We start from the raw sequence: 23,952 nt of genomic DNA, 5'->3' as shown, positions 1-23,952 counted from the left end.
GCGGCTCGCCGCGTTTCCGAGAACTGGGTCCGCGTGCGAGACAAGTCGGGAATGCTGCTGGCCACTCGCGTCGGGCAGGGCCGGGCTGCGTGCGTGCGTGTGCGTGCACGCGCACGGACGTGTACGTGGATTGTGTGCTTTTTCCGTGTCATTTCGGCGTGTCATTTTTACGATCGCCAGATAAGTCGGCCGCTATCTGAACCTCTCGAGAACGCGGCGGGCACAGCGTCGGACGCGGCCGCGAGTGCCTCATGTTCGCGGCTGGGCAGCGAATGAGTATCCGCGCGCGCCGAGCAGACGCAGCAAATTGTGTAGAATGCGTTTATATCAGAAACTCAAGAGTTCTGGTTAGGCGCAGATACTAATGCTAGTAATAATACGAGTAATATTCCGGGCAGCCGTGAACGCGAAACCGGCAATACCATTAACGTCACGTGCACAGCGCTGTCGCGTATATCCGGAAACCGATACCCCGTTCGCTCGCACTTCAATACAGCGCAATACAGTCAACAATACACTCACACGAAAGAGAACGCATGAAAGACGAAAACAGAGCGCTGACTATGAACCCTTAATACGGTGTAGGTTAGGCAAATGGTATAATTCATATGACGAATTTTCGAAGCGCCCCACCAAGACACAGAAAGGAGACCCTATACAAGCGTTGCAACCATGCCCTTCGTTCCCGCGCGTACCGATCTAATCGTTGTCCGGAGTGCACCATAGGAAAAATGGATCAATATTTGCTAGCACTTCTCATTCCGTGTCTTCGCCCGTGAGCGTGTGTGCCCCAGCACCAAAGATTGGCGCCGTGGGTTCGTGTATGAAGTGTTAATTAAAGGCGCAGGCCATCTCAAAAATAACATGTCGCTGTTCGTAGCCTCGCACAGTATCTCCCACTCACAGAGGAGCACATACCCACGAAGAAGCAATTCAGAACGCTTCATAAAACGTCTAATCAACTCATAGATTTCGGAGATTCAACGAGTGAAATCAATGAGTCAATCAACCAGCCAACCGATCATATCGTAAAACCGTGCGAACGGAAAAATGGAAAGACACACAAGCGCTGACTACCAACTGTTGTTTTTAATCAAAAATCAGAAATATATATGGTATTAAAACCACGTGACACACCGTGCGCCGTGAACAGGTAAACGAAGCAGTGTCATGACTGCGCTTTATTCGTGAACCTAATCGCTCTTTCCAACAAGTTAATCGAAGCCTGGCTCACACATTTATTCCCCATCAGCCGTAGCAAATGTCAATTGATGGTCAGCGCTTGGGCGCCTCTCCATCCTTCCGTCCGTGTGTGTCTGCGCTCATTTATAAGATATGAACTTACAACGACCCGCCAAGTTTTAAGTGATCAATCTATCGACCGCTCACTCAAAAACTAGAAGGAAGCGAGTCATTGGAAAGTGAATGTGCGCGGGCTTAAGACATCGGCATATGTCAGCAGCAAAAAAAAAAAAAAAAGAAAATCTCCACTAACGTTGAACCTGATGAGGAGCGAAGCATTGGTTCATTGATTCGAAGCTATACAGGCGATGAGACGCGCCGTAGTGGAGGCCTCCGGATTTATTTTGACTACCTGGTGATGTTTAACATGCGTCGAAATATCGAACACACCGCCGTTTTTGCTTTTCGCCTCCATCAGAAAAACGGCCGTCGCGGCCGGGGATCGAACCTGCGTCCTTGCGGGAGCTAGCACACCGCCGTAGCACTGAGCCACCGCCGCAGGTGAGGAGCGGAGCATGGAACGTATAAGCGTAATCTTGGCGCCTTGGCGTTTTCGCCCACGGGGATGAAACCGTTTGGGGGCACAGGCATACAGCTTTGCTGCAAGTCCCGTGTCTTTGAAGCACGGGGCGTTCAAGCCCGAGGCGTTGGAAAACGAGTGTCCCGGTGAGTTCTTTTAGTACACGTTTTTTCCCACGGCGATGAAATGTTCCAGCGCGAGGCGTTGGAAGACGAGCTTCCCGGTGTGTTCTTTTAGTACGCGTCACGTTCTAGCGCGAGGTGTTGGAAAACGAGTGTCCCGGTGTTTTAGTACCGTGACATATATACATGATACTTCGACGACGACATGAGACGCCGACAGCCCAAGCCCCTCAGGGGATTCGCCACTAAATGCCTTGTTAGACTACGTCGTTCCTTCGAGGTGCGAACCCCTTAGTCAAGGCCATACAGGGGAGGAACGTTGTGGGAGAGAGAAAACGCGTTGCTATGCGACACCCAGGACACGCGGTGTGTATAGCGCTGTAGGCAGGAGCATTCGAAGCGCGTCGTCTGCTACCGTGCACAGCCACGTGGCGCTGGCCCCGCTCGAGCTCAACCACTACAATTCAGCTTAGTGAAATGAAGTTAAACTTACGCATGAACGTGCATGCCGTAACCTCAAAGATGCGCGTGTCGGTTGTATCAAGCTCGGCGATGAAATTTGGTACAGCGCCAAAACTGAGGCCAGCAGAACTGTTGTCACGTCGGAGTAACGTGCGTAATTCTGCTGTCTTGAAGCGGGATGAAAATAGGAGAAATAATTTCACCGACAAAAAGCTAAACAATTCGGTAAACAATAACCGAATAATTAAGTAAATAATGACGGCAGAAATGAGGGAAAGTGTGCTCACCGCAAATACGGGCTCAGTTCGCTGAGGCGCCCCTCAATTTTTGTAGCGATATACCAACTAGGCTACAGGCTCAACTTGTCAACTTGACGACGCACTCATCCATATCCTAACGTACACAGGCTTTCCCGTTGCGCACAAGTGGCTGGAACAGTTCAAAGTGCGAGACCTGAAAATCCATTCGTATAGAATTCGGAGGGAGCTTTGGTTCAAGGCCACAGCAGTCCAGGTATATACGAATTGAAATTTATTGGCAACGACGCAGCTATTCGAACGAAAATGGCATACTAAACAAACGTTAGTGTCGTGTACGTGGGGCTGCCTGTAAGAAAGTGGCGATGAGGCCAGACATGAGAGCCGGGTATTTGAATAGGAACCACGCCAAACACAAGTGCATGGCATCGGAATAATAAGAAAAAAAGTCGGATCTTCGTCCGCTTCCCTGATGATATTCCTTGCTTTCATTGCAAAGTGAATGAAGATCAGTAAGTGGTCTTGTTTCCAATGAGGAAAAGTGGCGCTTCCTTAGCAGCGATGGAAAGCAAATAAGGTGCGGTATCACCTGACTCCATTATCAATGGCAGAAAATTACAGCAGGTCTCAACCCTGATGACTGACTTATTCTTTGGCTCGGAATAATTACTCGCTATTACCCCGCAGATAAGAATATCTGTATTTTTACAGGAGAGAATCCCTGCAGTGCGAGCAATACTAACGTACGCTTCACCTTCATGGCACCACTTCTGCGGGAGAGCGCTCTTTACAGGCCAGTCGGTGATGGATGTCTCGGCGTGAAGAGATAGTCATAACCAGGCAGACAGACGCCTCAAAGGAGGTAAAGTAGCCAAAGAGGGCTTAGCATAAAATATCGCTGCCTAACATATCGTTGTCTGCAGCCCAAGAACGCGGTAGGAAACGCTATGATGCCACCTGGGCCTGTGTCGTTGGTTTGCATTATTGTTTATTAAAGCGAGCTTTTTATGCCTTACTGATGGCAGCCGTCTACACCAAAAACAGGCTGCAGGATAGCCGACTTTACATAAGGGGATTTAAACAACAACGACGACGACGACGACGATGATGATGATGATAATAAGCGAAGGCACACCCAGCACCCCAAGAAAAAAAAACGCTTCCCGTGGTCGGGGTTGAACCTGGGCCCCTCGGGCTCCCAGGCTCAATGGCTATCCGACTCTGTGCCATTCCAACAGGGTCGAAGCAGTTTGGATTTTGAACTTCGACTTTGGCACAGGTTGCGTGGGATGGAGCTTCGCGCTTTAACCATCTTTCTCGTAAGGAAATGGCTTTGAGTTACATTTATTTCGTTTTTTTTACTCTCAATGCCTCTGAAGGCATTATAGATAGGAGTGGGTGAAGATATACAATGTTTAATATGGCCTTCTTGAACGATAATGGCTAACAGTTGCTGGCGGAACAGTCGGAGAGGTAGTTTCAGTCGGTGGCTGTCTTCGGTAGGAGCAAATTAAAATGCAGAATCGTTCGACGAGGGGGCACTGCAACTTTATCTCTGCGGTCAATGCGTGCTGTAACAAAAACCGGTGGTTATAAGGACGTGTTGGCGAGCATGTTATAACGCTATTGCATTTCATAATTTAAGCGGTTGTAGAGGTTGTCCACGGTTGCCACGGTTGCCAACCGACTGCCATCTGTTGAGGGAAGAGTGTGGCGCAGGGTACTGGAGAGAGCTCAGCCTGTAGTGGTGCGTTATCTCCCTCTATACCAGTCTAGAACGTAGGCCTCCCCATCAACGTAGGCCTCTACAACTGATAATTCCCAGACTCACATTCAGACAGATTCAAGCGGTGTGCCGACAAAGATGCCCTACAACAGAAGGATGGAAAGTTGGCCTAGTTGGTTCATATTGAACATATCGAGCACGCAGCGCGAAAGAGACGGGACTAAAAAAAGATGAACGACAACGCAGTGCTGAACCCTGAACTGGATTTTTATTAGAAAATACACACATATATACTGCACTCTGAAGAGCTACGTGGCTTCAAATCTTGGCAACCTCGGTTACAACAGAAGTTAAATCATAGACGTAATGCACGTGCCAAGAACCACAATAATGCGCACCGCGATCAGACCAGAAGACAAAATTTACTCATCACCTCGGCACCCGCGATTACAACACAAATTAAATAATCTACATACTGCGCGTGCCGAGTACAACACTAATGCGCACCGCGACCAGATAGGAAACCAAATTCACTATCAGCTAACGACACTGAAGAAACACTGACGCAAATGTCTCCATTTTTTTAACACGAAAGTGTTTTATCCTCGGATACACGAAGATATCACCGACGTCATACCCGTCACGACGCCAGTACAACGAAGCAAGCTGCCTGTGATGGGTGCACCCCTGCACACGGGGTCTTCTTGCGGGGAAGCAACCTTTAGTACTAAGGAGTACTCATACTTAGCGTTGTTCGTTTTCGGCTTTTATATTTTAACGGGAGATGTTTTATGCCGGGATACACCAAGATTTCACTGACGTCATATCTGTCACGTAAATGACGCCAGTACACCTTTGCCGAAGCGACCCGCCAGCAGGACGTCGCTCGCCAGGCGCACCCACAAGACAGCCGCCAACCCGCAAATCACGCTCAACTGTAGATTTTGCTGCACATTTCAATTTCGCGTTTTACCGATTTCTGTGACAGAGGAATCAATTTGATTGATTGTAGGGTTTAACGCGCCGACAAAACACAGGCGATGAGGCGCGCCGTAGTGGAGGGCTCCGGATTAATTTTGACCACCTGGGGATCTTTAACGTGCGCGGAAATGTCGTACACACGGGCGTTTTTGCTTTTCGCCTCCATCAGAAAAGCGGCCGCCACGGCCGGGAAACGAACCCGCGACCTCGCGCTCAGCAGCGCCAGACAGAGGAATCAACAACAGTTTTTTTTTCTAATCTGATGAGCCTCTACAATTTCCCTTACACTTTGATCCTTGTGTTTCGCGATTGCCACAGTGTCTTGAAAAACGGGGACACACTCACACTTCGCGCAATGCTGAGCAATAAAGGATACTTGTCTCCTTGCAATGAGCGCTTGTGTTCCACTAGTCTCAGGTTTGGGCAGCGGGCAGTTTGTCCTATATAAACTTCTTCGTAGCACGAAAACGGTAGCGAATAGACTACTGCCCCGCTTTAAGGAACCAATGGCGACGCGTGTTTGACTTCACACTGTGTATGCTTAGCGACTCCACCTATCTTCTTTTCAAAGGTGTTGCACACTCGACCTAACTTGTCTGACGCAAAGAAAAATATGTTTACCCCGTACCTTTCCCCTACATTTTTAAATCCATGTGACAATCTGTGTGCATAGGCCATGACAGAGAAGTTTTTTTTTTTTTTTTTGGGGGGGGGGGATTCTACTGACGGTTTTCCCGCGTCATAGACCCGCATTTCACCCGCATCTAAATTTTTCCTACCGTAAGACGCAGAACTTCCTTATTGTAACCGGCCATTCGTAACCTTTCCATTTGCGCGCTACAACTATTATTATACCTTTGAACACCTATGCCTGCCTTCACAATTTTGAAGTGCCCAGAATGGAAGCTCACAACAGGCTTTTTTAACCTAGGGCTAAACTCCCAGCATACATGTTTATCCTCAGGAACCAGCTTTGTATCCAGGAAATGGATTTGGTTTACTTTTGGGAGCTCAAACGTGAACTTAAGCCCTTGACCACACTCCTTGAAAACTGTGAGGACATCAGGCACCCTACTAACAATGTGACACGGCTCCGTAACAAAAAGGAAATCATCCACGTACCTAAACACCTTTGTGCGCATGTCGTGTAGGTTACGTTCAAGATCCCTGTCTACCTTAGCTAGAAGAAAGTTACCCATTACCGGTGCTACCTTAGAACCTATGCATATTCCACGTTTCTGCGTGTGTAATTCATTGCTCCACTCTACGAAATAAAATTAAGGTAAAAGGTCAGAATCTCTAAAAAACTGCTTACTGGGCGCACCGCTAGTATTGACGAACTTTAACTCAACACCCTAGAACCAATCATATGGACATGCCCACAGAAATCGAACCCACGTAATGGATCATTAAACATCACGACTCAAGAGCAATGGGAGGCCGCCTTGCTCAGCTGTCACCCCGACTCACAATATCAACTCGTCCAAATGGCGGAAGATGGCGCTAGGGCCCACGGGCTTACGGCCGCCATTCAACGGGGAAGGCCCGGTGACGTCCGTACTCCCGCCTCCTTCTCTCTACCAGTTTGAGCTTAAAGTTCCTTCTCTCATACTCTGTCACACACAATTTAACGGCCAAAGGCAATCTACGGTTCGAAACGCGTATAACTAAGCTGCTATTTCTGGGTTTCTCGCCAGACAGGATGTCGGCGCGTACCCTCTGAACGAAAACTACGCGCGGCGTCTGTTGGAGAGAAGGAAAGCCCCAATCGGGCTTGGCCACTGCGCGCGCATCCTCTCCCCACATGTCGGCGCCCCCAAGCAGACTTCGTGCTGCCGAAACACCTGCTCAACGGGCCGCTCGCTCGGGTATCCACATAGAGAAACGTCGCTGTCCACAAAACAGCACAGAAGAAGAACACCAGGAAGCATCGACATGACACCCCACAACCGCGGCAAGCGCACCTGGAAATTGCGTCGCGTGCTCAGGCGAGCCGTCTTGGGGCCCCATCAGCTTCCGCCATTACATCCCTCTCAAGCGAAAACACGAGATTGAGGTGCCTGTTTTTGTCCTTTTTACTATACAATACAGTACATGAAAGAGTATATCAAGCTCCTCAGTTTTTCGCCTTCAAAAAGCACCTGGATTTACAAGGAGAATAATTAAGGGAATATCCGGTTCTTTTCTTTGCATCGGACAGAAAAGAACGAAATTTAGATTGGGGTATGGGTTTTAAAATCTTCTTTTTAAAGTTTGAGGTCAACCCTGACACTTGGAAAAGAGCTGCACAACCCTTCAACCACAGCACCGCAGCGGCGCGTTTTTCGGTGCCAATGCTTGGGGGCCGGCTAAGCTCAACTTTCTTGAAGCGGTTGTTCGCTAGAACCTACCATAATCATGAATCCGTGTACAGCTCTCAACACGAAAGTGAAAGCTGCGTAGCCTAGACTAAAGGAATAGAAAACAGGAAAGAAATCTAATAAATATGCAGTGTCTTACGCCCTGGGTGTGAATTCAGTTTCGGAACTTAACCTAACCGAATGTGCCGTGAAGCTTTTAGAAATACCATGCACACAGTCCCATAGGCTTTCACTTTGTCGGGAAGAGCAGCCGTGGGCAGCTAAAATAACAACAATATCTGCTATGTAACCCACTCGTAGCGCGTTTTGTGTTCATTCGCAGCGTCGGTGCTTCAGAGTGGCGCGCATTTCTTCAGTGCATGGATTTATGCCGCGCTATGGTGACGTCTTTGTGAGCGGGCGAAGACACGCGCTCCGCGCATCGCCCATGCGCGCCAGCACCGATGTCGCATCCAGACAGAGCGTTTTGTCGTTTGCTGCTCGTTCCTTGGGTCCCCGAAACTCGACACGTCGCTGATGAGTTCACCGGGAGCCGCGCTTGCTGCCTGCCCGACCTGATCGCGCTTGACACCGGCGGTTCGCTCCCGGGGGACGGGCCGACAGACGCCGGCGCGGGGCCACCACGAGGGCCTGCGTGCTGACCTTCCCAGGGGACGCCGGGAAGGGGAGGCCATTCAGATGAACGGTGCCGTGAGCGTTGCTTGTGTTTCGGGGTTCGTTGAACACGCCACTGCTCGCTTGCGGCGCCGCTTCCGAGCTGACAGCCGGGCGCGGGGATGTTTGGGCGGAGGTGATCGCTGTAACACAGCATAAGCTGACACCTTTGGCCCCCTCAGCGGGCCTGCCTCGGGAAGGAAAGAGGCGGCAGCACGTGCCTCCGGTACGAATTAAAAGAAACAGCGCGCGTTTTCGGTTCAGCGACGAAGCGAGGAGGGGCAGTTAACGCGCCTGTAATGCTCCCCGCGCGGCGGTCGAAAATTGGGGGCACGCAGGCAGGCGCCTGCCGCGACAGTTTTTCCTACAGTGCTGGAGTTGCGCCGTACTTCAGGGAGAATAACGGTGGTAAAAGGGAAAAAAGATGAAATTGTATGGGGTGAAGTGCTTTGGAAAAAAAAAAAAAACATTGCGCTTTGGTCCCCAGCTGGCCGTTGATATTTAAAATAATCATTTAGGACCCACGGCGCAATCAGCACTGTCCAAGCAGAGGTGAGACTAGAGTAGAGGTGGGAGCATGTTTCTCGCCAACAGAAAGGTTCCTGGCGCTGCGCTACGCCTGTCCTGGTTTCGCTCTCCTCTAACATGTTTGAGTCTCTTAGGTTGGCTTCGCAGATAGGACGGATGTTACGGCGAGAGCATTAGATGCGGCACTTGCGAAGTTCTCGCGCTAAAACACGGAGAACAACCGCGGGTATGTCGCTGTGCAGGTGTGCGAACTCTTTTCATGTGAATACCGAAGCGGCACCTACCCCGCTCGAGCCGCTGCCACTCGCATTCACCACGGGACTATATACGCTATTTTTTCAGTGCGTCAATTCATCAAGCTCGAATCTGATGAGGCGGTGAAGCCAAAATCCAAATTGACGTTCCCCTCGCGAGCCCAGGCACTTATCCAACCAGATTTCCACAAGCTCGTGCCGCATTGTCCTGCTCGGCTCCTCAATGACCGGCTGTTTGCTCGCCAACTAAGGAACAGGTCTTCTCGACTCACGAGGCACGCCTAGGTGCCGTACCTGTCGGTATTTCCACGAAGGCTTTCTCGAAAGCAACAGTCCACGATCGCGAACCAATAAACCTCAAACCTGAAAGAAGTTACACTTGATCGTAAAAAGTTGGAACCCTGTTTCACATATCACCCTGACGTTCTCACGCAACACACACTTGTATTTCAACTGCTGAGCCTATGGCATATGACAGTCATAGGTTGGATGAAGTGGAAGCTAAGGCTGAATCTCGCGCGGTGGCTCACTGGCTTATGTATTGGGATGTGCTCAGAACGAGAACGTGGGTGCGGTCCCAACCGCAGAGACTTCGTTCCGGGTGGAGACAAAACACAAACATGCGGGTGTATTTTACAGTGATGTTTCGTGTAAGGAATTTTTACCTTCTTCGGGGCACTATTCGTTTTAATTTAGGGAAAAAGAAAAGGAAACCGCGTTAGTTTCGAGAGAATTTCGAGAAGTCAAGGGATAAAAAAAAAAAAACTTCGACGATGACTTGGAGCACAGACTTGCCCATTTTTCACATTGCCTGCGATGGCTTATGCGGCAGAAGCTTGCCGCCTTCCTACACACCTGTAAAGAAAACTTAAATTATCCGAACCAGCCGTGGTTCGGCTAACTTATTCATGATTGTACGAGTAACGCTTAAGGACAAGAAACGAGCGTCTTGGATCAGGGAGCAAACTCGGGTGGGAGACCTCATCGTTCAAATTAGGAGAAGGAAATCGACTTGTGCTGGGCATGCAATGCCGAGAAATAATAGCTGGTTGGACCACCAGGATAACGCACTTTAGTGCAAACATGCAGCTAAAACAAAGATAGAAATGTTTTTATTGCTGATACACCATACATCCCCCTGCCCATAACACGTCACTAAATTTGAAAGTCTTTCAATATTTCTTGCGTATTTTTTTTTTTAAAAGCGTCTTACGTGGCTGGAATAAAACTTAGTGAGTTACCAATGGCAACAGAACAAGGTTGTATTTTGTTTCCATGGAAAGTTTGGATGCGAAGAATTCACTCGGGCGGCGCGGGACAGAAGCCGTTGGAGGCCGAAGGCAGATGCCTTCGTCCTAATGGACATAACCAGGACGATGATGATGGTGATGATAATGATGATGATATCCATTTTTACATTATAATTATGCGCGTTGCATTTCATTACACCGCGCTCCGTGCAGTCTAACTTTGCATTAGTTGACCGTGGAGTCGTATTATACAGAAACAAATTGAATGGTTGAAGCCCAGAAGAAAAGATCGGTGAGTAGGGCGCGGGTAGAAGCGGTTTGCTGGCTCGCTATCTCGGGATCCACATTTTTGTATTTAATGCACTCGAGACGTTCGCACAGAAATGTTAACTTCCATTTTCGTTAGTTAGATTTCGTTTAACCGTTTGCTGCCGTGTGTTGTGCGTTATCATTAGCGTAGTTTTTGCATGATTCATTGAGTGAAGAATGGAAGTGGAGAAGGTTACACTGATTAAATCAATATATATATATATATATATATATATATATATATATATATATATATATATATATATATATATATATATATATATATATATATATATATATATATATATATATGTTCGGAGCCAAAAGTCCCAAGGCTACTACACTGCAACATATGGGGCATCACGGAGGACATACTAAAAAACAAAAGAGAAAGCCTTATTGAAACGCAATCATCCTACTAGCAGTCAAGACGTGAAAGTCTAAGGGGAAATTGTTCCCCCTTTTTACGAGTTGGTGTCACGATTCGCCAAGAACTGCCAGCGCAGATGGAGCGGTGGATCCGCTCGGTGGACTGCCAGTCTCAGAAATGGGCGATCCAGCGGCTCGAGGGGGCCCTGGCCAGGCAGAGGAGAACGGGAACTCGTGACCCGCAAGCGCGGGGCGCGGGAACCCAAGTATCCTCTGTCGGGTCAGGTTCAACCCTCGAGTTCTAGGCCCAGTGTTTCTAGGACTGCATAGACTAGAACATTAGAAGGGTAGACCGCGCCCTGCGAGGCCGGCACCTACCCCACGCAGGATCCTGTGAATAAAGTCTTTTCTCTCTCTCTCACGATTCGCAATCGCGTCCGTGAGCCCGCGATGAATTGTTTTCGCAGTGCAAGGCTTTTCAAGATTTTTGAAATGCGGAAACCACTCATGGCAAGGGAAATATACACCGCCAATTAATATTTTCAAACAGCGCTACCCACAGAAGAAGAAGAAAAAACATATTTCGAGCAGGAATATTCGTGTTTTGAAGGCCAGCGTCAAGATATGGTGCTTGCTAGCAGTGTCGATATTTCTAGTTACTTTCATCTTCCTGTAAAATTCACACCTTTGCCGGTAGAACAAGGAGCAATAACAAGTAGGAGATATCTTTACCAGACCCCCCCAAACGAACACACACACACGCCGGGTGGCGAGCTCGCACAGTGAATTCTAATAATACGTTTCTACATGCAATGCCGAGGCATCGACGATGGAAGGAAGTTTCGGCCTCCCGCGGCAACTCCACACAAACCAGGAGCGACAGCTAGGGCACGAGCCTGGAACGCTCCGCCACATCGTCGAAGCCCATTTCTGCTAACGTCTATGGGGACAAGCATCCATATATTACTCCCAACGCCATGGGTAAACGGAAGGCGGACCATTTCTTCCCCTTGGTGATGCGACTGTTCTGTCGGCCAGTCTGCTCGCTCATTTCTGTGGTAGGCACCCAATTGGAAACCTGTCTATCGTCTTGTGCATGTCAAAGATGCTTGGCGATCGCCAGTTGTTTGCATGTTTGCACGACCAGCTAATCTGCTTGAAAAGCCTTCTGTGTATACTTTTAACGCAGATTACTTATTTGCTTGCAGCATTGCTAACCCTAATTTTGGGTGCTAGCGCGATGGGACACGCAAACACTTTGACATGGTAGAACGTGGAAGTGTGAGCACAAGGCAAGACAAGCCAAAGAAGACCATCGCACGCAAAAAAGAACACAGCGTTTTATTATTTAATAATTTTGTATTTGCAAATATAAGTTCTTTTTTCAACTATAATAGTGTAAAACTCATTCATACTTTGACAGTTCGTGACAAAGACAGAGCACACCAACGCATTTCTTCTTGGCGGGAAAAGAAGTACAGCAATGTTGTGTCATCCAGCAACCGGAAGAGAAAGTCAAATATTCAGATGTGCCATGCTTTAGTCAACATTTATTGATTTTAAGCAAAAAACTAGTTGACAAGATCTCTGCTTCTTTCATATGTCCCTTTGAGCTCTCCATTAGCAATCATTTCAAACACAGAAACTGGACCATAGCTATTAAACACGAGCCGTCAGTCTTGTTTTGTGTTGATTCCATTTTTTATGTCGACACAAGTTTGGGGTTCCAAGGTTATGTTGTCATCATTAAAAACGGATTGAATAAGTGATTTCTAGGCCAGACATTTAGTACTCCATGATAAATATTGGAGTGACGGCAAAAAATGCAATTTAGCTAGTGCATTACTAGTTATACTATATACAGTAATGCATCGTTCCCAGAGGAATTAATCCCATGTAGATTAAAAACTGTACATGGGTGGTATAGGTATAAATAAAACAGCTATTCTTGTTGGTTTCACTCGCGATTACGCTTGTTTTTATATTGAACACGTACTTTTCAAGAACTGCCGCATATAATGCTTTTCTAGATTGAAAACAAAATGACATCATCGTTTGACTTCAGCGGAATAGAGAGCAACATCATTCGCGTGTAGCCGCCCTCCGCAATTACAACTTCTAAAAATGTCATTAGCTCTACGCAGAAAAGCACACCAAACACAAACAAGCGCATTTTCTTCTGCATTTTTTACGTTATTGCTATTTCTTTGCTATACCCAAAACCTTTTTTTCTTGCGTTTGTATTTTAGGCGCCATAGCTTTTATACACGCTGGCAAAAAGACGTCGAAGACACACCGCAGTCGTTCAAGCACAATTTAATAGTCTCGGTGCCAGAAAAGTGTCCCGTTCGTCTTCTCTTTTAACACAGCGACGAATTCCTGAGATCAAGGAGCATAGCCTTATAAAGCAATGTAAACCTTAGAAAGTGCGTCGTTTGTCTTATTCGTCTTGTGGAGCTTCAAGCGCGGGTTTTACCCGTTGATGGCCCTAATTCTTCTCTAGCCCGCCAGTATGTTTGTTACCACTGAAAAAACATGTTTGCGAAGCACCTCCAAATTATCGATCTAGTTTTTTTTTTTTTTTTTTTGGCGCAGAGAAGAAATACCTAGCTTCTTGACCTTGACCCGCCTGCATCTGCAAATAGCCCGAGGCACCGTCGTTCGCATAAGTATACCTATGGACGCGACGATACCGTGCATTTAGGGTAAAGAATTGAGACCGTAAAACGGTTCGGATTACGGGAAAGATTACGGCTGAGTCATCTGCAGCGACCATTTAACAGCGTTAAAGACGGTGAAGGCTTCGAAAATATTTGTACATCAAGTATGCGTGCTGTCGATACCGCACTGACAACCGGTGTTTGGTTTGATGCACATGTACACCCAATTCCAAAGGTGACTGCTGACTCTTTTCGGGCCGCCATTACACAATAGAAAAAGAAACAATCGTATATCGACACCGACTCAGTAATAAGCCTGAAGCGAGTAAAATTACCGCCACGTTAGATTAAACGCAGAAAGCAAGCCGGACAGCAAGATAGCGACAAAGGCAAGGAGCGTGGTAGCAACCAAAAACGATCAGGCGCGGGAAGGGTGGGGGGCATCAAGTGAGTGTCAGTTAAATGTAGTGCTAATATTCGCTTCTTCAAACCCACGCGGAAACTCTGGTCCAGGAAAACATAGAAATCCGCTGTGTTAAGGTCATTTTATGCTTCCCGGCCGCCGCGGCCGCTTTTCTGATGGAGGCGAAAAGCAAAAACGCCCGTGTGTACGAGATTTCGGCGCACGTTAAAGATCCCCAGGTGGTCAAAATTAATCCGGAGCCCTCCACTACGGCGCGCCTCATCGCCTGCGTTGCGTCGGCGCGTTAAACCCTACAATCAATCAATCAAGGTCATTTTATGTACAATAAAGAAAGTTTTGGTGTAAAACAAGTTAGGTTCGTTTTGGCAACCAAGCGTGAAAATGCAAATGTAGTTAGAATAAGTGTTCTAAAAAGTAGCCTTCGGTTAAGCTTTCTGCTGTTCTGCTTTCTGCTTCCTAACGGCGTGCGAAAAAAAAGAACTAACTGAGAACAGGCGTGCGGAAAAATCGTCTTCAGTGAAGGCTTAGGCTTCTAAGGAGAAAAAATTGGGAAGATGTGCACCACGCACATCCATCTTTAGGCTCATGCCTTCAGGGCTATATATTCTTCTGGCGCGTTAGAAGGCCGTCGCTGACGTCCAGCTGCGTCGCCATGATACAACGACCTCGTATAAGAGCGGAGGTGTGGTTGCCAGGGCTATTTAGAAGACAGCAGCTGGAGACTTGGCTCTGTATACCCGGATCATCGCGTTGCTCGCTAGACGCGGACTTGTATGGCCGTGACCAATTTGCATACGTATAGTCGGCTAAGAAAGGCGTAGTGGGGACATGGGGCATCAGATTGTTACTTAGTAACCAAGCCTTATCTTAAATGTTACGACACAGCCTTATTTGACAATGTCCGGATAGCAAACAACTGATGGCCTACCTCCTTATGGCTACTACCACGGCGCCGATAAATTGCAGCCGTTGTTGGCGGACCCGAGCCGTAAACAGAAGGGAAGGGATTACGTACCCTCCTAGTTATCACCGCTGAAGCGTTGCACGCGTTATTTGCATTCTACGGGACTGTTGCCGCAGCGTGGACGTCGCCGAACGGCCTCGCCATTCTCAGCGACACGCTCGTCTCGAAATATACCGCCCTGCTGAATGCTCCCAAGCGATATTTGCGAAGTGGAGTGGTGCTAAACCCGTGCCACTGCCACTCCCACATGGTGATTTCCTCTTGAGGGAAACTTGCCTTCGCTCGATATTGAACAACCTTGGTAGACAGTAGGAATATGATTGTAATTACACCTGTGCGAAAACCTCCGCGGCCTAGCTAACTAACAACAAATCGAGGTTAATCCCTCGTCGGAAGGAGTTGCGAAGGACACAGAATGCGATGACAGAGGTATTCATTCACAAGCACGCCACTCCGCGACACAGACTCCGCCTCAAGCCAGACCCCGTGAAGGAGTGGGTCATGCGGCGTTGTCCCTCCTCTGTCCGGACGAGGATTGCATTCCTCCTCAACTGGGTAACAACTCACTGTTCCTCCTGCGGAAAGGGATCCCGCAAATCAAGAACGACAATAAGGCAATGTTCTGCTCATCACATTCCTCATTGATCACAGTCTCTCATGAAAAGTCCCCCCTTTAGTGAGCGGCGAGATGTCTGCCACTGCTTCTTATGGGCGCTAGTTGGAAGAGGGTCCTGATGATGGCCATGAACACAAGTCGTTATGCACGTACAAACGGGCAAACGCTTCCGGGAAACCGGAGATACATTATGGCCGACAGGGGATAGGGCAGAGCGTGCTTCTGGCGCGACTTTAGCCTTTCACCGGCCTGGAAGCAGAAATTCATGATATGTGTGCGAACGCAGTGGAAATTGGTTCGTCTTGATGGTATTCGCATTATATTGTATTTTGTTATCGTGCCAATGTTAGTGCGTGCTGTAGAAGTAAAACTACTGCATTGGCTAGGCCTGCAATTTTACTGTATTTAATTCACCTCGGTAGTCAAATTCGCATTTATGTTCTAGTTGTCTTGAGGATTTCCGACTTCCTACAGAGTTACTGATTACCTGCTCGTCCTTGAGGCACTAAAGCGATGTCAGTACCAATATTGAAAATCCCGTCACGCGTCAGTTACAATACAAAAGGGACTTTGCACCCATTATCAGTGTAGAACAGGCAGAATGTGCACGCCACAAAACCCTACTGAAGAAATTATTAAAGGAGTACTGACACCAAATTTTGACGCCTAAAAAATGATATAATTGGCTCCATTAGTTTGTACAGATGCCTCACAGAAATTTTTGCAGCGATCCGAGGCCGGAATCGCATCTAAAATCGATTTTGATTGTCCCGGCCGCGAGCTTCCACAAATCGGCAGCACTAGCGAAATCGCTTTCGGCGTGACGAAACATCGGCCGGCGTGTCTGGCCGGTTCAGGGTGACGTCATATAGTCGTTTTCGGAACCGGAAGCGATATCCTGGGCTGCTGTTATCGGTGGTATTCGTTTGGGCAGGAGACGTACGGGTGTAGCTGTGTGAGCAATGCTTGTAAACTTTGCGCACTTTGCGTGTTCGACGTCTTTGCTCTTCAGTTCGTGGCCGGCGCATGGTGTTCTCTTGCACTGGTGCCAAAAACTGCGCGGTGCCGGCACCGCGCGGTGCGCGATGTTGACGCGCACCGCGGCGACGCGGCGGTGCGCGTCGCCGAGCTCGCCAAAGTTGTGCTATGGCAAGTTCGCGGAATACAAAGTACTGCTCGTGGAAACCTGTCCCAGCAAATCGACGACGATGCCAAGATGCATTATTTTCCACGCGACGACATGCAGTGCTAAACGTGGACTGAGTTCGTGCACGGCGGCGGCCGCAAGAACTTTCGCCCAAGCCAGCGGGCTCGGCGTTGCTCGGGTCAGCTTGGGTGTCGGGAACTTCAGGCTTAGTATCGTGGCGAATATTTGATCGCCGGTATCTGTACAACTGCGAATGACCATCCCTTACACAACTTTTCACCACACTATCATCCCCATATTTTCGCATACTGAGCTTTATTTTGGCGATAATTGCCGTTTCAGCGATCGGTGATCAAGACATCTGCCGTGGCCTGTTTTGATTCTAGCGCAGGTGGCGCCATCTTTCGGCCGCTCGCCGCACCGCGGTGCCGGCAGTGCTGGGTCGGAGCGCCGAACCTCCGCTGCCGGTCAGCGTAGGCTTACCATCGCGGCAAATATCTGAACGCCGCTTTTAAATTCAGCGCTGATAACAACCCCTAGCACAATTTTTCACCACACTAACATCTACTTTCTCGCATGGGAACTTCTTTTTCGCGATCAGATTGATTATAAGAGTGGCGACAAGCTGTTGCTATCACGATTTGCGCCGGTTCGACCCGTAGTGATATTAAAAAACGGACGACGGCGAAGACATCGCCGGCCTAATCGCCTGGCCAAATAAAGTTGCTGTCTCTGTCGGGTGGCAGCGACTTATCCGAGTCTGACGATTCAGACGACAGGTCGACTGCTCGGGCGAGTGCGACCATGTGCAATCGTAGCAGACGATGCAGTGAACGTCCCTGACGTCACGGGTGAGACCGTGACGTCAGACTGGCCCGCTTGCAGGCTGGCCTTCGAACGGCCATTTTCCCGCGCGGCGACCGAATTTGAAACTGGTTGCAGTAAACGTGCTATAATTAATTTTGTGTTGGTGGCTGACGGCTTTCGGTTCGATTTTCGTAATTACTGGGCCAATAGGTATTCTTTACAGAATAAAAACTGAAAGCGAGAAATTTAGTGTCAGTACTCCTTTAATACTTCTCGCGGGTTGTCCTGGAACCATTCTTTAACGTGCAAACGCGCCGTAGCAAAACAATAATCAACTTTACGCGCAAACACCAGGTAACGACAGTACTTTTCGGGATACTCTGAATGTTAAGAAAAGGGTCAATGCACTAATCACTATTTCTAAGAGTAACTACCTTTAGCTGAATGTTGAACAAGCCGACGACAACATTACATCACAGAAGGCGAAAATGTTCCCCTAATCAAATTCTACTGCTGAGACACCTTTTGTTTTGGATTGCCCCTATGACAGCATACTCCGCAAATAACAGTGTATTCATCTGTGACACCTTCACCGATTATGCTTAATTTAGCAATACAAACTTAGCCCTTCACAGTAGAACGACCTAACGTTTAACCAGACAGAGACCGCACTACTATATATCACTTAGTCGATAGGCCTAAAGCACCAACACGGACGAAGGACAGAAAGTAGCGACGACGTGCTGACCGTCAACTCGAGTTAACTGCCAAGGCACAAGAAATGAATACGCGTAGCAACAGCACAAACATTTCTAAAATCGGAGCAAGGACACACAAGCGTTGTCTCTAAGGGAGACTGTGATTTCGACGAGGTAGTCAATTTCTTTCTCCGACAGACAGATAAACGGGGTGCTGAGGCATTGTTCCCTCCATGTTTCTGTCAAGTCAGCTTTGATTATCTCCCTGCAGTGAGCCGAGTGTGATTCGTGCTAAGGCCATGACAGCGATCGAGATGCGGGGCGCAGACGCAATCTCTGTATTGTCGTGAGCCCATAAGTGCCCACTCACACGCTCACAGTATGCAGCATACGCTTTACACTGGAGCTCGTTGAACGTATAATTTTTGAAGCGGCCACTCCACCCGATACCAGTATCCCTCACAGCCAAGTGACTGGAATGCAGCCGACAACTACCTTCACGCATGGCACGACCCGAGTGCGCAGCTTTTTGGCGCACGCACCACTGGCCGTCAGAGGAGGTTCATTTGGCGGCCAAATTTAGTTGGTTTAAACCAAGGAGGTTGTATAGAATATACAACCTCCTTGGTTTAAACCACCTTTAGGGGATGGAGGAAAACGACCTTGATATCAACGCGATGTCCTCACATATTTTCTAGGTTGTCGGGTGCCGTAAAGATGGTATACGGACAGCAAGAGTTTTTGGGTCAAACTCATTTTCCTTATTTAACCGATGGCTTCTCTGCTACAGCTGTGGTCTAAGCAACAGAGAAGCCTGCGTATAGGAAAGGCATAAAACTTACGGCTAAAACCTACATTGCGGTGACAGGCATTCTTGCCTCTTTTTATTAACTTGGTGTGCAGTGACCCGAAACGTAACAACGGTTCCCGCGCTCTCGGTTCGTATACATCAGGCCCATACGGTCTTTAGTGTAGCGCGCAGGTAAGTTAATATCCCGCGGCCTATAGGAAAAAATTGTTTAATTTAAGTTCATTTGAACAAAACACACATATCGTGCGTGCATTTGCGTTGTTATTTCTACACGCGACTACGTCAAATCAGCAAGCAACCTTCTCCAGGTGCAGTGGTTCTTAAAGTTCCTTTGCGAGTCCTACTCTTGCCTACTGTAGTTTTTCCGCTGGACATACAGTTAAACCTGGATGAAACGAACCTGTATGTAACTAATTCCTGAATTTAACGATTTTTTTCAATTCTCCATTGCCAGCCCCATTGAAACCCATGTTTTTGTGACCTCTAAGTAACGAAGGTGTTTCGATGGTTAACCTTGCTGTAACGAATTCCCTACGATGATGAGCCATTGTTTTTTGCCCATTTTCTGAAAAATCGGCTGGAGAAATGAATTAATTTAGTTAATTTCACCCGCAGCGGAAACTTCCGTGCATTTATACGTATGAGTGCGGTATCGGTTAGGTGCTAGGCCTGCTTGTCGGCGTGTAGACGCGTGTCTCCGCAGCTTTCTGTAGCACCGGTTCGTCGGTGATCATTTCTGTTGCCAGAAAACGAAACGTTTTGTCTTTCCAATAGCAAACGGAAATTTCAGCAATTTGAAATGAACCTAGATAAACAATTTTAAATGATGTCTCCGCCGGCGAGAAAGAAGAACGTCGCCGCCCTGTACAGAATCCGAGCTAGCACCCTCTCACCAATTTTGAGTGCGGAAAAAAGCACCAATTTCGCGAAAACGTGTCCTTTCAGCAAAAGTTTCGTCCTTGAAACGCTTTAGGGCACCGAAAAGTGCCAAAACCAAAAGAGATACCTAGGTTACGTTGGTGAATACGGGGCTATATGATCTTGCTTCTTTAGAATGCCATGTAGTGACTAAGCTTGTGGGAAAGCAGCAAGCTGAAATCACGCCGTTCTTCACTGTGAAATAAATCCCTGAAGGGTGAGTTCACCGTCACTGATGTATAGCATTTTGGTTTTGTTTCTACTTCATTCCCGCGAACCTTACCTGGAAACCTGCATGTAACAAAAAACTGCGATTTTTAACGATTTCGTTATATCCAATTTACCTGTATTACATAACCATGCGAAGTATCATTAAGCTGCGTACGATAGAAACCCCGACACAGTTTTGAAACGACATACATTTGGCACAGCTTTGCGGTCAGAAACACGTTGACCAGACCATCAAATACAATACTTGAGAAGCTCGTGAGCTTCTCACGCATTGTATATGAATATTGTTTAATTAAATATGTGTTCCGCTTCTTTTCGGGCGCTTCGTCTGAAACCAACTATATCATGTCTGGCAGCTAGAAATAATATAAAATCATGTCTTGGCCTTGAAGGGAAACGCGTAACAAATCAGACTGAACGTAAACGAATTCAATTGCTTCACCAGGGACCACACAATTGCTCTTGTTTGACTGCGATGAATTTTCTTCAGGGAGGACGCGCTTTTTTAACGCAGATTCCGTTTTCGCGCTGTTTGGGCTGCAAAAAGGACAGCAATTGTTAATTAGACGTTTGCTTCTGCCACTTTTGATTAGCCGGGTCGAACTTGGGCTGACTTAGTTCACCTTAGCTAGTTCCAGGGGTCTGCAGAGGCAGCGCTTAGAAGTATACGGCCGCACACCCATTGGCGCCGCTCTTCACAACGACGTGCGCGGCTACACAGTTGCAGCCTCTACTCATCCAGAATACGCTTCCATTCACTGACAAGAAACGTTGCTCGAACTACAGGAGTGCAGTTATTCGCGGCCCGAAAACGAAGCTCGTATCGCGTAGGGCACAATTGTGTAGGGGCGAACGCCGATGTTTTTATATGGACATGCATGCAAACGTCAGTGGTGCGAGGTAGGCGCACAGTAATTCACTAGTACTTCCCATACACGCAGTAGAAAAGCATCATTTCGAGAAAAACCACCCGTGCCAGATAATCTGCACACACCGCGATAACATACGCTTCGCAATCCTAGAGCAACTCGCAACAGCTACACGGAAGCGGTACTTGTGTGAAGACGCGGCGGTTTCACAGAACTACTGTCATGGTGCAATAAAAATGAAATAGCAAATCATAGGGCGGAAGCTTCGGCGGAGACTGAGGCGCAGCTCCCTACAGAATGGCCTGGGAGATGCATATGAACGACGGGAGAACCACGTGAAAGGGCATTGCATTGACCTGGTGACTACGTAAAGGCGGCTTTAAGCCTGCGTTGCAGCTGTGCCTATATAGCGCACGATTTGCAGTAACCCAAGGCACCGTCGTAAAGACGTATGGTTCTGCACTGCGTTCATCCGCCACTGGATGGGGCAATGTACGGCAAATCGATCGTTGGCTGGGGAACCCTCATCTGTGCCAGAGGTCCAAGGGGACACTAAGCGACACACCACGTGGATCCAAGCAGACGCGAAGTGGCACGATGAGGATTTCATGTGACCGAGAAGGGGTTCCATAAGCTATCTCTGTGCGCCCCTACGGGGTTCAGGCATTCTCCCTTATGTCATTTTACAACGATGCGTTCTGATCCGGGGAAATATCCTTAATGCCGGCTCCACCACGCAAGAGGGCCGTTACTTTCAATACTTACGGCAACAGGTTTGGCGCCTACTCAAACGCTTCTTACACTACACAAGCTGACTTGTGGGTAAAGAACGGTACCATAAATAGATAAATATGACACTTACGTTTCGATGAGTAGAAGGACAAAGAGTCTGAAAAAAATGCAAGAAGAAATTCTCGGTTAAGTCCACTTTCGAAAGAAGCATTAGGGACATGAACATAAGGAGACGGGGTGTCTGCGTTATACACACACTTAAGCCCACACACACAAAAAAACACTGCTCCATTCCGCCTCCCCCCTTCCCCCTACCCCAAAACGTGAGAAGCGGTTGACACACCTCTGATCCCGGTCAAGGGGTCAGAAGCGTGTCTCCTAATTCCTAATTTGTCTCGTGATTCCCTCTCTGTATTACAGAAAAAAGAAAAAAGTGAGTGTGTTATCCCACTATACTGCCAAATATCGGCCAGTGTCTGTACAGGAGGCGGGATCGCCATACATTTGAACCATGATTTCATGAAGCCCGATTGTAAGAATTTGATCCCCCCTCGTTGCCTATAGGCTTATTGCTTTCTTTATATTACCAAGTTACCGACTTAACGAATAATGCGCCGGTCCCGTTCGCTTCGTGAAATCAAAGTTCAACTGCAATAATATTCATTCCACTCCTCCCTATTAGCCAGGAGCGGCTCATGGTGACGATGATGGCGCATCGTAACACACGTACATACATACATCCCGATGCAGCCTCATAAACAGATTCAGCAGTTTTTGTCAATGCTGGCAATGACGACAACTGCAGGTAGTGATTTACGTACTTTCGTACATTTTTTTTTTTTTTTTGTCTAGCAAGGCATCGACCATGTTCTGCGAATAAAAGACACTTTAGCGGGACTCCGAAGTGAGCTGCACGTATTCTATAATTACCTTACGTGATTAAAGTCTACCACTAAGTTCTTTTGATCGATCTACATGCATTTTTCGATGAGAAAACCGCGTTCAAATGTGCCGCCGCTTCTCTCACGCCATTATCCTCGCCGATTTGCTGAGGTCAGCTGCGGTGACAAAGTCGCCAGTTTTCTAATAAAATTAAACGGATAGCAAGCACGCTTAACGCGCATTGCGTGCGTGAACAAATTAAAAGTCAGTACTTGTTTTGGGTGTTCTGATGCGTGTTTATTTCTCTCTGCACTGATGATGGTATAATGTTGTTATTATTATTGTTGTTATTATTATTTAAGCTATATAACTGGAATCCCTGCTGATGGAGCCAACTGTAATGCTGCGCTGACTTTACTCATGAATAACTGCTGTTTGTGGCTGACCGAGTGAGGGACCAAGTTTGTTAGATATGTTCATCACGCGGTTTGTCCTAGATGTTCCGGCATCAATGTGACGCGAAGACGACAACTTGGTAATCATGTGCACATCGAAATGCTCATAATATACAACAGCCGCCACGAGGATGAAGTCTTGAAAAATAATGAACACAAGGTAATTGGCCATGCGAAACCGTTTTAGATTCGCATATTGCTACCCATTTCGCACGTTACCCCGTGCATATTTATTATAAGGATCGCATTAAAGTCAGAAATAGCTTTGCGTCAGCTATACGGCTATAGTTACTCGGAGCACTCTTGTACAATTTTCCCTGCCTCGGTTGGCACTCGAAATGTTCACTCGCTGTGCTCGCAACGCACTGCGGTTTTTCTTTCTCCCCCGTCCTCCCGTCTGCCCGGCCGCGCCTTCATGAGGTTCTCAAAGTTCGTCAACATTCCGCGCTATATATGATGGCTGGAAGGAGATGTTTGGTAACATTGTTACGCCTAATGAATCAACGTATAAAAAGGAAGATGAAATCTCCGTTTCTTCTTCCCCCGTGTGTGAAGGTACTAGAGACCTGAAAAGCAAACGTCTTCTCTTTTTCGCACCATGTCGGGCTGAAAAAACCGCACAGTTGCTTTTAATCCCTTGATTTGATTGATTGTAGGGTTTAACGCGACGACGCAGCGCAGACGATGAGCCGCGCCGTTGTGGA

General features: G+C 47.7%; 1 protein-coding gene across 3 annotated transcripts in view; it reads right to left on the bottom strand.

Annotated features, from left to right (window-relative positions):
- Window positions 1-23,952, bottom strand: part of LOC144138479 (pituitary homeobox 3-like) — a 234,308-nt gene that overhangs the window by 162,589 nt on the left and 47,767 nt on the right. For all 3 annotated transcript variants that reach the window (XM_077670793.1, XM_077670775.1, XM_077670784.1), the window contains one exon: window positions 22,042-22,068. In XM_077670793.1, the coding sequence (XP_077526919.1) occupies window positions 22,042-22,068 (27 nt within the window). The remainder of the gene's footprint in view (window positions 1-22,041; window positions 22,069-23,952) is intronic.

This window comes from Haemaphysalis longicornis, unplaced genomic scaffold, assembly GCF_048455015.1.
Source record: "Haemaphysalis longicornis isolate Haplotype H1 unplaced genomic scaffold, Haemaphysalis longicornis Haplotype H1 scaffold_1, whole genome shotgun sequence".
NCBI classification, from domain to species: domain Eukaryota; kingdom Metazoa; phylum Arthropoda; class Arachnida; order Ixodida; family Ixodidae; genus Haemaphysalis; species Haemaphysalis longicornis.
Note: the sequence above shows the minus strand (reverse complement) of the source record. Positions and strands in the feature narration are given on the sequence as shown.